The following is a 13,660-nucleotide window of genomic DNA, read 5'->3' on the forward strand; positions in this document are numbered from 1 at the left end:
TGGTTGAAATGTCAACACCTCCAAAATGTCGACATTGTCATAATGTCAACATTTCCATTAAGGTTAGTGTTAACCATAAAAATACTAGATCTATATTATTTCAGCATTGACAAGCTGAATGTTAACATGGTCAAGCTCGACATTACCTTACAATGAATATTGAGATTGTGTGTCTAGAATATATACCACACCCCGCCACTCTTCCCCAAGTCCCGCCACACAGAGCATTTATACCACACCCCGCCACTATTCCCCAAGTCCTGCCACACAGAGCATTTATACCACACCCTGCCACTATTCCCCAAGTCCTACCACACAGAGCATTTATACCACACCCCGCCACACAGAGCATTTATACCACACCCCGCCACTATTCCCCAAGTCCTGCCACACAGAGCATTTATACCACACCCCGCCACACAGAGCATTTATACCACACCCCGCCACACAGAGCATTTATACCACATCCAGCCACACAGAACATTTATACCACACCCCGCCACACAGAGCATTTATACCACACTCCGCCACTACTCCCCAAGTTCTGCCACACAGAGCATTTATACCACACCCTGCCACTATCCCCCAAGTCCTGTCACACAGAGCATTTATACCACACCCAACCACTATTCCCCAAGTCCTGCCACACAGAGCATTTATACCACACCCCGCCACACAGAGCATTTATACCACACTCCGCCACTACTCCCCAAGTTCTGCCACACAGAGCATTTATACCACACTTTGCCACTATTTCCCACGTCCTGCCACACAGAGTAATTATACCACACCCTGACACTATTCCCTAAGTCCTGCCACACAGAGCATTTATACCACACCTGATCACTAATCCCCACCTTCTGCCAGACAGAGCATTTATACCACATGCGCCCACTACTCCCCAAGTCCTGCCACACAGAGCATTTATACCACACACCGCCACTAATCCCCACGTCCTGCCACACAGAGTATTTATACCACACCCTGACACTATTCCCTAAGTCCTGCCACACAGAGCATTTATACCACACCTCATCACTAATCCCCACGTTCTGCCACACAGAGCATTTATACCACACACCGCCACTAATCCCCAAGTCCTGCCACACAGAACATTTATGCCACACCCCACCACTACTCCCTAAATACTGCCACACAGAGCATTGCTTGATTTGTCCCCCCCCCTTCAGTTTCTTTACTGTGCACTATTAGTTACTGTTCATTGGAACATAACAGTAGGGCCAGGCCCTATTTAATTTAGATTGTAGCATGACAGGGCCCTGTAACTAGCGAGGTCACAAATATGTTACCACACTAACCTGCAGGACAATGTGGAAGTTCTTCTTTAAGTATGCTGGTCATTCTCTGGAAGTCATCGTGGCAAGCATTACAAAAATGTGTTGTTCCAAAGCAGAAAAAGACAGCCACCGAGCAGCAGTAACGACACTTGTATTCTAGGAAATCTGTACCGTGTTTTGGGCACATCTGTCGCATAGGAACAAAACAGTGTCAGCATTGTACTCCTCTGTAAGTTTACTATGTACACTTATATTTTTAAAAGCGTCCAATACTTGATTACACACAGACATGCAGCAATGTCACCCACGTCTTCAGCAGTCTTAAATGGACAAAAGTGCATGAATATGACCATGTGTATGGCAAACATACTTCAAATTTGTATTATGTTACTGCATTATTTGCCAACTACAGTACAGGCCAGCACATCCTGTTACTGATGGAGTTAAGCAAGTTTTCTACACAGTAGAGAATAACCATACCTGAGCCCTGGATACATCTGAACAAGCTCCACAAATCAGCTCTCTTGGATCATAGTCATCTCCTTGGCCGGCTTCTGCATCACAACGCGCTTCACCACCAAAATATGCCTGAAACAGGAAGAATAATTCAGCTGTAAGCTAATATATACAGAAACATGATTTCAGCTAGATTACATTTCATGTGCTGAGCTTGAACAGATATTAATCCGTACAAAACTGAACTTTCCAACATTTGGGAGTGGGGAGTCCGGACTTAGAGTGCATGCGTTGGGGTCATGGCCGCATCTCACACATCTGATCCTCGTGACGTCGGGGGTGGGCTCAGCGCATCACGAGATGCCACCAGCCTCTCTGTAAATGTGCAGTATCTATTCACCACTACTATGGTGGGAGAGTGACCTCAATAACTCCTAGTATCCCACTCCCCCTTCCAGGGAATATACTGACAGGATGGTGGGACAGTGCCCAAAGAGCCATGCAAAACACACAAAGAACACGAGTTTGGCTTTAGGACATAGCCAGTAGTTAGTTAGTCTGCCCACACAGATAGCTGATAAAAGTTTATTTGTGCTTATCAATAAATCTTTTTCTCCAAAGCCAATTAGAGGAACTAGTACTAACTAATGGGGCTAGACAATACCCACTGGAAGTAGGAGACTGAATACCCCAACTCCTGTGCTACAATATGACTTTGATGAGGGAGCCCATGAACTCTTTGTAAGTTATGATAATGGCATCAAATCTGCTAAATGCCGGCTACAGTAATTCTAAGAGATCTTAATATAATAAATCCATTGAAAGTGGCTAAAAACTGTATCCCTGAGCTACAGCCCTGCAGAGACATCTGAAAAGAAAATGGGTAAAGGTATGTGATGATTTCTAATCATACAAGAGGAAAACACAAAGCATTCGGTAGAAATAATGTTTTTTTTTAATATATGACCGTTAAAGGGTGAGTTGGGTGTATTGATTAATGATGACAAAGATAAAGCAGACCTATTGAACACACTTTTTTCATCAGTGTTTACTAGAGGGGACCAGTAGGTGGGTACAGTGCCCACCAAAAGCTATGATTACGTCCCATTGCTAAGTACTTGGTTAAATGAGGAAGTAGTCTGGGAGAGACTAGTAAAATTAAGATAAATAAATCTCCTGGTCCGGATGGAGTTCACCCAAGGGTGCTTATGGAGCTTAACTCAGAACTAGCAAGGTCCTTATATTTGATTTTCTATGATTCAATTACTAGCGTATAGCAGAGGTAGTCCCAATATTTAAAAAGGGAATTAAAACTCATCACGGTAACTAAAGACCGGTAAGTTTGACATCTATAGTGTGGAAAATACTGGAAGGTATAATAAGGGATAGCATACAGGAGTACTTGGAAACCAACAAAGTTATTAATACGAACCAGCATGGTTTTCTGAGGGACAGGTCATGTCAAACTAACTTAATTAGCGTCTATGAGAAAGTGAGCGATAATATTGATCAGGGTAAAGCAGTGGATGTGGTCTATTTAGATTTTGCTAAAGCCTTCAACACAGTGCCATGAGACTGATTTTCAAATTAAGAAAACTTGGTTTAGGAAACACTATTTGTACTTGGGTAAGTAATTGGCTGGATAACAGGGAACAGCGAGTGGTGGTTAATAGGATGTTTTCCGACTGGGCCTCAGTACTCAGTGGAATACCGCAAGGGTCAGTACTCCGACCACTACTGTTTAACATATATTTTAATGACCTAGGAGTGGGTCTGGAAAGCACAGTGTAAATTTTTGTAGCCGATACTAAACTGTGTAGAATAATTAATTCAGACAAGGATGTTGAGTACTGGAAGTTTGGGGAGATAAATGGAGAATGAGGTTCAATATAGAAAAATGTAAAGTTATGCACTTTGGGACTAAAAACAATCATGCGGCCTATAAATTAAATGGGGAAAATGTAGGGGAAAGGGTAGTTGAAAAAGATTTGGGGGTGCTCATTGGTGATAGACTTAGTAGTAGTACCCAATGTCAAAGTGCAGCAACAAAGGCAAATAAGGTATTAGCATGCATAAAACGGGGTATGGAGACAAGGGATGAGAGTGTAATCCTGCCACTGTATAAATCATCGGTACGGCCGCACCTTGATTATTGCGTTCAGTTCTGGGCACCACACTATAAAAAAAGATATCTTGGAACTTGAAAGGGTTCAGAGGTGAGCCACCAAAATTGATTGAGGAGTTAGAGGCACTGGATTATGAGGAAAGGCTTTCTAGGTTAGATATGTTTACACTCGAAAAGAGGCAGCTAAGAGGAGACATTATTAATATTTACAAACATATAAAGGGACAATACAAGGATCTATCAAGCGATTTGTTTATTGAAAAATCTCTACACAGGACAAGTGGACACCCTCTGAGGTTAGAGGAGATAATATTTCATACCCAACTAAGGAAAGGGTTCTTCACAGTAAGGATTTGGAATTCTTGCCAGAGAAGGTAGTAATGGTGGACTTAGTCCATATGTTTAAAAATGGATTAGATAAATTCCTAACTGAAAGAAATATCCAAGGATATAGCATTTAAGTATAGGGTATTTTAGAAAAAGCACAAATTAAAGTTGTTAGACTTACTGTAATAATTTATCTGGATCATTATTGTAAAATTACTGTTACATACAGATTAGCGTAAGAATTATAATAAAGGTTTAACTCGATGGACATTTTGTCTTTTTCAACCTCATTAACTATGTTACTAAAGCACAGTAACATAGAACAGAATGTAAATCACCATTTCCAACCACATTACAGATTAAAATCAAAGAAGACAAATTCAATGTTTTTACTCTGCTTCATGTAAAAGTACAATTGACAACATGATCTTGTGCATCAATTTGCCCACATCTATTTCTACACACACACACAACAGAGCTCTTAAAATTGGTATCAATGTCAACATAGTTCAACACGGCCCCAGGTCAACTTCCCAGAATGTCGCGATGTCAAATGTTGACATTTTTAGGAAGACAACGGTAAGAGTTAGGCTGCGGTGGAAGGTAGGCACTATGGGGAGGATTTGGGGTTGGGATAGAGATAAAGGCCCTCATTCCGAGTCGTTCGCTCGTTCTTTTTTTTCGCATCGCAGTGAAAATCAGCTTAGAGCGCATGCGCAATGTTCGCACTGCGACTGCGCTAAGTAATTCTGCTATGAAGAAAGGATTTTTACTCACGGCTTTTTTCCTGTCAATCACGTAGTGTGATTGACAGGAAATGGGTGTTACTGGGCGGAAACACGGCGTTTTATGGGCGTGTGGCTGAAAACGCTACCGTTTCCGGAAAAAACGCAGGAGTGGCCGGAGAAACGGGGGAGTGTCTGGGCGAACGCTGGGAGTGTTTGTGACGTCAAACCAGGAACGACAAGCACTGAACTGATCGCACAGGCAGAGTAAGTCTGGAGCTACTCTAAAACTGCTATGTTTTTTTTGTTCGCAATATTGCGTAAACTTCGTTCGCACTTTTAAGATGCTAAGATACACTCCCAGTAGGCGTAGACTAAGCGTGTGTAACTCTGCTAAATTCGCCTTGCGACCGATCAACTCGGAATGAGGGCCAAAATACTAACCAATACCCCACTCCATCACAGGCCTCTGGCAGATGTGACACTCACATGACTGCCGAAACCCAGAAGCCTCACTGGAGCGACTGGGACATACATACATACATACGTGACCACTGGGCCATAAAGATAAGCTAATACAGTATATCGACATGGCATCCGTATAGACATGATAGCTGTCGACCAATCATACCACTCCCCTAGACATCATATTATTAGCCTTCTAATGTTTCTTAGGTCAGATGTGACAGTGGTAGAAAACTCTTCTGAGCTAAGGATAATAGGATTTTGGTACTTACCAGGTAAATTATTTTCTTTGAATCCATAGGGGTCACTGGAGTACTCTTGGGATATGGACGGCTTTAGCAGAACCAGGGCACTGAATATTTAAATTTAGTAACTCTCCTCCCCTCCATATTCCCAGAGTACCTCAGTGTTTTTTACAGAGCCGAACAGGAGCGATAGAGTTTGACAATGGAGAATTACATATAACATAACGGACAACAATAAAGTTGACACATAAAGTAACTGACAACTAAACAGTTGACACCATAACAGATAGAACTTGAAAATTTGAACCAGTCGGTGAGAATGTGTTACCATAAGATCCCCTGAACTTACCACAAACTAGGTAAAACTGCTCAGGGTGGGCGTCCAGTGCCCCCTATGGATTCAAAGAAAAGGATTTACCTGGTAAGTACCAAAATCCTATTTTCTTTTTCATCCACTAGGGGTCACTGGAGTACTCTTGGGACGTACCAAAGCTTCCCCCGTGGGCAAGAGATGTTTGGCACCTGTAACACTAGGCAGCCAAAGCTAGATACTGATGCCGCAAACGTATCAAACTTGTAATAGCGCACAAACGTGTGCACTGATGACCATGTAGCCGCACGGCAAAGCTGCGTCGTAGAAGCCCCACGACCAGCTTCCCATGAAGTTCCCACAGAACGTGTGGAATGAGCTGTTACTGATGTAGGTGGCTGTAACCTAGCATGAAGGTAAGCCTGACGTATGGTCAGTTTAATCCATCTGGATAAGGTCTGCTTAGAAGCTGGCCAACCCATCTTGGCAGCATCATAGAGAACAAACAACGTATCCGTCTTACGAACTGTAGACGTTCGGGATACATAAACGCGTAATGCGCGTACCACATCCAAAGTTCCAGAATTTCCTGTTAACACCGGAACTACTATTGGTTGATTGATGTGAAAAGATGACACTACCTTTGGTAAGAAAGCGGGATTCGTCCGAAGTTCCGCTCTGTCATCATGAAACACCAAATTCGGTGGCTTGCATGACAAGGCACCCAAATCTGAAACACGCCTTGCCGAAGCTAAGGCTAGGAGAAAAAGTGTTTTCCAAGTGAGAAACTTAATATCCACTTGTTGTAAGGGTTCAAAATATGAAGACTGTAAGAAATCTAAAACCAGATTCAAGTCCCATTGCGCTGTAGGTGGAATGAATGGAGGCTGTACTCTGAGGACACCTTGCAGAAAGGTGTGTACAGACGGCAATAGAGCCAATCGTCTTTGAAAGTAAATTGACAAAGCAGATACCTGCACCTTTAGTGTAGATAAACGCAGTCCTCCATCTAACCCAGGGCCGGTACCTGTGCGCCCCGGGCGACAATAGGGGGCGTGGTTTCGTACAGGGGCGTGGTCATTTATGCCCCCTGTACAGACTGAAATGATGTGCGGTGCGCGATGACGTCATCGCGCACCGCACAGTAAAAGGACCTCTCCACGAAGGGAAACGAGACGCGTACGCATCTAGTTTCCCTTCACAGCGGCAGCGGGCAGCAGCGGATCTTGTCCTGGTGCGGCACCCTCCGGATGGCGCCCTGCGCCCTCCGGAAGGCGGCGCCCCGGGCAAAAGTCCTGCTTGCCCGTGGCAAGATCCACTACTGATCTAACCCCGTCTGTAGAAATAACAATAGACGGGAGAACTTGAAAGATGATGTCGGAAACTTCCGAGCTTCACACCAACCTATATAGGCACGCCAAATTCTGTAATAATGAGCTGCCGTAACTGGCTTCCTAGCACGTAATATGGTTGGTATAACCGATTCTGGAATGCCCTCTCTTCTTAAGAGGGCGGTCTCAACAGCCACCCCGTCAAACGCAGCCGCGCTAAATTGGGGTAAAGGAACGGACCCTGTTGTAACAGGTCCAGACGTAGTGGGAGCGGCCAAGGATCGTCTGCGAGTAATCCGCGGAGATCCGAGAACCAAGCTCTCCGAGGCCAATGAGGCACCACTAGTATGACTGTGGCTGACTCTCTTTTGATCCGTTTTAGCAACAGAGGGAGCAGCGGAAATGGTGGAAACAGATACACGAGGCTGTACGGCCACGCGATTGTGAGAGCATCCACCGCCACTGCCTTTGGATCTCTCTTTCTGGACACATACTGGGGCGTTTGGTGATTGTGGCGTCAGGTCCACTTGAGGGTAACCCCACCTTTGGACCAACATGTGCAACACTTCTGGATTTAATGCCCATTTTCCTGGTTGAAAATCCCGACGTCTGAGATAATCCGCCTCCCAGTTGTCCACTCCCGGAATGAACACTGCCGACAATATCACTTGGTGATGCTCGGCCCAAATGAGGATTCGAGCTACTTCCCGCATGGCCATGCGGCTTCTCGTTCCTCCTTGTTTCTTAATGTACGCGACCGCCGTCGCGTTGTCTGACTGCACCTGGACAGTCTGAGACCGGAGCATGTGCACTACTTGTCGTAGCGGATTGTAAATTACCTGGAGTTCCAGGACATTTAGAGACAGCAATCTTTCGTGATCTGCCCAGAGACCCTGGAGCTGACAATTTTGAACCACAGCTCCCCAACCTCTGAGACTCGCGTCCGTCGTTAAAATTATCCAATTCCAGGCGCTGACCCGTTTCCCTGCGGTTAGATTGTGTACTTTGAGCCACCAGAGTAGAGATACTCTGGTCCGTGGCGACAACCTCACCCTGTGGTGAATCTGCAGATGCGAGCCCGACCACTGTGCGAGCATATCCAGTTGAAAAGGACGCGAGTGAAATCTTCCGACCTGAAGCGCTTCGAAAGCCACCACCATCGTGCCTAAGAGGCGAATGCACAAATGTACCGAGACTGTGCGTGGCTTGAGCACTAATTGTACCAGATGATGAATAATCTGTACTTTCTGTTCTGGTAGGTAAATTCTTTGATTTACCGTATCGAGAATCATACCTAGGAATTGAAGTCGTTGAGACGGAATTAGATGTGATTTCTTGAAGTTGACAATCCAACCGTGCTGAACTAGTACATTGTACGTTAGCAACGCATGTTGGAGGAGCATCTGTTGAGACGGAGCTTTGATGAGCAGATCGTCCAAGTACGGAACTATTATCACTCCTAAGGGTCTGAGATGAGCTATCATCACAGACATCACTTTGGTGAATACCCGAGGCACTGACGAGAGGCCAAACGGTAGAGCCTGAAACTGGTAATGGTTCTGCCGTATCGCAAAACGCAAGAACCTCTGATGAGGTGGGCAAATCGGAATGTGTAAGTACGCATCCTTGAGATCCAGCGCAATCCTGAATTCTTGTGGCTCTAAACCTGCAATTACTGACCGCAGAGATTCCAACTTGAATCTGTAGTAAGTGACGTACTGATTGAGGCCCTGTAAGTTCAATATTGGCCTGACCGAGCCATCTGGCTTTGGTGCCACAAACAGACTGGAATAATAACCCTGACCTTGTTGGTGTACAGGGACCGGAATCCAAACTGCGGAATCCAGCAGAGACTGAATGGCAATTTGCAGAACCGCCCTCTTGTCGTCCGACACAGGCAGTCCTGTCTTGAAAAACAGCAGTGGCGGGAGACAGTCGAACTCTATTTTGTAACCTTTTTACACTAAATTGCAGATCCACCCATCTGTGGATGTCTGGAACCACGCCAAATGGAACGTCTGAAGGCGTGCCCCCACAACTGGAGATCCGAGATGGGCTGGGAGCCCGTCATGCCACTGGCTTGTCGATGGTCTTAGCGTCCTGACGACGGTTAGTGGTTTGTTGAAACCACGTCCTCTACCACGTCTTCCGTGTGTGGTTGTTCCTGTATCACGGCCTTGAAAGGGCTGAGGTCTAAAGGATTGGTACACTGGTCCAGAGTATTACCGTCTAGGTACCTCAGAAACCCATATGTCCACTTCAGGACCAAACAATTTCACGCCAGCGTAAGGTAACGCTTCTATACCTCGTTTAACCTCTGCCTCCGTCTGCCAAGAACGCAGCCAGAGGGCACGTCGTGCCGTAAACTAGTGAAGCTGAAAGGCGATAACAAACCTGGCTGACGTCCATAGAAGCCATCCCTAGATACTCAGCAGATTCACAGATGTGATCAGTGAGTAGTATAAGGTGGTCTTCCCGTAGGCTGACCTGAGCTGTGTTATCCACGCAACTACAGCCTTATTCTCCCAAATTCCCCCTAAAGTAGATCTAAGCAACACCCCGGCTGCTGTATACATTGACTTTAGTATAGCTTCTAGCTTACACTCTGACGGGTCTTTAAGCGTAGTAGCAGTTGGAATGGGTAACTCTGTGAAAGTTTTGACACCAGCGAATCCACAGCCGGTGGATTATCCCATTCATAGACTCTGGTTTATTAAGAGAATCTGAATAAGGAAAACACACTGGAGATCTCTGTTGTTTAGCAAATAACACTTCATTTGAAATAGGTTCTTCAGTCTGTACAATCTAGAACCTGATGTACTGCCCTGATGAGATTATCAATGGCTGGGCTATCAGTAACCTCACTATCTGACTACTGGCACACCTCACCCTCCTCATATTCTTCCTGCGATATGAGGTATGGCATTGAATCGTCATAACGCAACATACCTGAAACTGGGAAGTTATAAGACAAATGATAACTATTTTTCGGAATAGAGCTAGACTTTTGTGCAAAGTCCTGGACGTCTCCTGAGCCCCTACTGGTATCTCAGGAGGCATTGCCCTAGCCTCAGATCTCGCCGTCTCACGTTCCTTACATGCCGTGGCCATTTTCGATTGTAAACCCGACATTACATCCTCCAGCCTTGGTATGGAGGCTGAGGGGAAGGGAACGTATTCGTAGCTGTATTTACAAACATATTGTGCATGTGGTAGATCCCTCAGGTCACACACGCACAGACGTTGCAGTTAAGCTGCTTTTGAGTTAGCATTAGCCTTACTCATTATGTACAGAGACAGACAAGTAGACAAAGATAAACAAGTCCCACGACTCAGTAAATGTTACTAAAGTGTATATAAGCCTGAAGTGCAGTGCACATGGGCTACACTACATGAAACCTGATCTGTGCAAAATTCCTAGTAACACCCATGCTCCATCTGATGGCCGAGTGTAGTAGGACAGCAACTTCCTGAAAAAAGAAGCAGGAAGTAAAGTTAAAATGGCGTCCTGCCATGTGCTAAATATATACAAAGATATATATACCTACATCCATTATATATATATATATATATATATATATATATATATATATCCAAATACACAAGCATATATACCCATCTATTTAAAGCTATATGCAATATAGGCTTAAAAGCCTGAACGTGTGCTGTGCATATAATGTGCTGCTGCATTAAAATGCAGCTTAGTTTATGGGGCCTCTCGCTTCAATGCGGGCACAATCCTCTCCTCTCCCACGCGACCTCCCCCTCACAGACGGACCGCGGCAGCAAGCACTGTCCGCGGTCAGTCTCCCCTCTCTCCTCCCCCGGCAGACAGAGCCGCGCCAGCCGCCGTTCGCGGCCCGGAGCTCTGAAGCGAAAGGGAGGGGGAGTGCAGCAGCGCAGGGAGCCGAGCGGTGGGGAGCGCCCAGCGGCGGCTGCTAGTACTAGCATAGCAGTCCGGGGCTGGGTAGTGGCCGGCGCTGGCGGGCGGCTGGGTGTGACCGTGGTAGCAGCGGCGCAGGGCTAAGAATAAAATAGAAAACTTTTCAGACCCCACATGGCGGGCGGCTGCGTGAGCTGACCGCTCCTACCCCCAGCAATATAAATAAAAGGAGCAGTGCCCTTTACCTTATGCTGATGGTGGAGGCTGTGACAGGGCTTTTTGGTAAGTTCTGTCTCCCTCCTGCAGTCTCAGTGACTGAGTTGCCTGTAGGCTATGAGGGTGCTCTGTAGTGAGGACCGACATGCCAAGAGCTGCATGCAGCAGCTTCCACAATCCCGGACCCACGCCTTTTGGAAGGGGGGAAGGGATGTGTGTAAAGTTTAGTAAAAATGAAAATCAAAAATAAAATATTCAAAATAAGTGTGGGAGCTCCACACAAGCCTTGTGGCTACTTCGAGCACAGAAAAAACACTGAGGTACTCTGGGAATATGGAGGGGAGGAGAGTTACTAAATTTAAATATTCAGTGCCCTGGTTCTGCTAAAGCCGTCCATATCCCAAGAGTACTCCAGTGACCCCTAGTGGATGAAAAAGAAACGTTGACATGTGTGCACCTACCCTACTGGGGCTAATTCAGATGTGGTTGGAGGTGCTATCACTGCTACTTCCTCTCACTGATCTGCATAGCAATGCAGCAGGAGGCACCTATTACAAGTAGATGCCTTCTGCTGCAGTAGTGATCCGACCTGAGTCCTAGGACACAGGCATCAGATCACTCACCACGGAGATCCCTGGCCTCTTCCCCTCCCCAACAAACTGAGGCGACATGCCTCTGTTTTGGGAAATGGAGGCCGTCACCGCCCCCTCCCTGTCCCCCAAATGGCAGCGGACTGTCACTGACAGTTTGCAACCGTCCTGTGTCACATGCCCTGTGCATGGCAAAGTACTGATAAGCCACATTGCCTAACCTTCGTTGTGCTCTGTTGTATTCCCTATAGTGAGCCAGCTAAAGCATATGCACAAGGAAAAAAGGCATTAGGCGTTTTTTATGTCAGTAAATGAGAAGCCTATGTATAATCAGACAAATCAGTCATTAAGGGGAACAGAGGTCAATGGTTGTACATGAACAGCAGGCACCCACCACATCACACTGGGCAGAAGCAAATGGGCCAGGAATATCTCCCATTCTATTTGTGGTCATTAAAGTGTTAGGAGTAAATGGCACCATCTGAACACCTGCGTGACCAAGCTCAAAGTAAAATCAGTAGGCAGCATCAGCGGCAAGCTGAGAAAACTATTACTAACAATATTCTCTCCTCAGTAGATTATGCAAATAGCAGTATTACCTTTTTGCATTTGTAGCAGACATAGTAAGCGTATCTGTTCATAGCATAGCTGGCTGGGTCATTATAAAATCGGACTCCCGGAGTTGTGATTGCTTCACTCTTGTGCAGTCCTTCATATTCCAGCCTCATCAGAGCCTTTCTTCTTACATCTTCATAAAGATCCTTGATTGGATCCAGAAGATCCTTTAACACTGTATGATTTATTTTGTTCTAAAAATGTTGGGAGATTAAAGAAATGAATGAAAGTTTTGTTAAGCACCTCAGACAGCATTGCACATCACCTGTGACAAGAATTTACTGTACAAAGGCTGACAATACAAAAGCCCCAACTTAGTTTGTCTACATGGAAAACATCATTCTTCTCTTCAAATGGGAAATAATAAAAAGTAAAATGAGACAATAGGGACTCTTACATGAAACATACAACTGAAACACTTTAATTGTAATTACCTTGCAAATAGGACAGGTCATAAAGCCAAAGGTTATCCGTGGCCCCAGCCACCTGTTTTCCAGAACCCGTCGACAGCACTGCAGGTGAAACACGTGGCTGCAATCCAGCTATAAATATATAAGAGTATTTTATTTTTGTCCAAACGCCTCTTTTTTTCTTACAGCTAATTTGAGGTTTCACACAATGGCTATTAGCAGCCTCCACGACACTATGGCTAAAGATAAGCCGCATTTGTCTGCATTTTCAAACGATTGGAGGAGAAAGTTACACACTGAAAACCACGTGAGATATAATACTATACCAAGCTATATTACATGAACATGTTCTAATATCCTAGAAAGTGGGAAGGTGAATCGCCTAAAAATAGATTTTTTTTTTCAATGGCAAAACATTCACAAGAACACAAATAACATGAAATTTCTAAAGAATGTGAAAGTGAGATGTGGACCGTAGTGTACACTGGAACACTGCAACCCCACACGTTGGCAAGTCATTTATTTTATTTTGATCTCCCAATGAATAGTTAGCAAGTGTAACTGACAAAACACCACTTTTGGGCATTAAACACTGGGGAACACAATATGCCACACAGGAAACGGCAGTAAAAGTGATTTTACGCTCGTCTATAAATCAACACTC

General features: G+C 45.1%; 1 protein-coding gene across 16 annotated transcripts in view; it reads right to left on the reverse strand.

The window, feature by feature from the left end:
- Window positions 1–13,660, reverse strand: part of MYCBP2 (MYC binding protein 2) — a 705,517-nt gene that overhangs the window by 1,970 nt on the left and 689,887 nt on the right. For all 16 annotated transcript variants that reach the window (XM_063952980.1, XM_063952968.1, XM_063952974.1 and 13 more), the window contains 4 exons: window positions 13,021–13,128; window positions 12,571–12,780; window positions 1,779–1,886; window positions 1,320–1,485 (listed from right to left, as the gene is read on the reverse strand). In XM_063952980.1, coding sequence (XP_063809050.1) covers window positions 1,320–1,485; window positions 1,779–1,886; window positions 12,571–12,780; window positions 13,021–13,128 — 592 coding nt within the window. The remainder of the gene's footprint in view (window positions 1–1,319; window positions 1,486–1,778; window positions 1,887–12,570; window positions 12,781–13,020; window positions 13,129–13,660) is intronic.

The sequence above is a fragment of the Pseudophryne corroboree genome, chromosome 2 (genome assembly GCF_028390025.1).
Source record: "Pseudophryne corroboree isolate aPseCor3 chromosome 2, aPseCor3.hap2, whole genome shotgun sequence".
NCBI classification, from domain to species: domain Eukaryota; kingdom Metazoa; phylum Chordata; class Amphibia; order Anura; family Myobatrachidae; genus Pseudophryne; species Pseudophryne corroboree.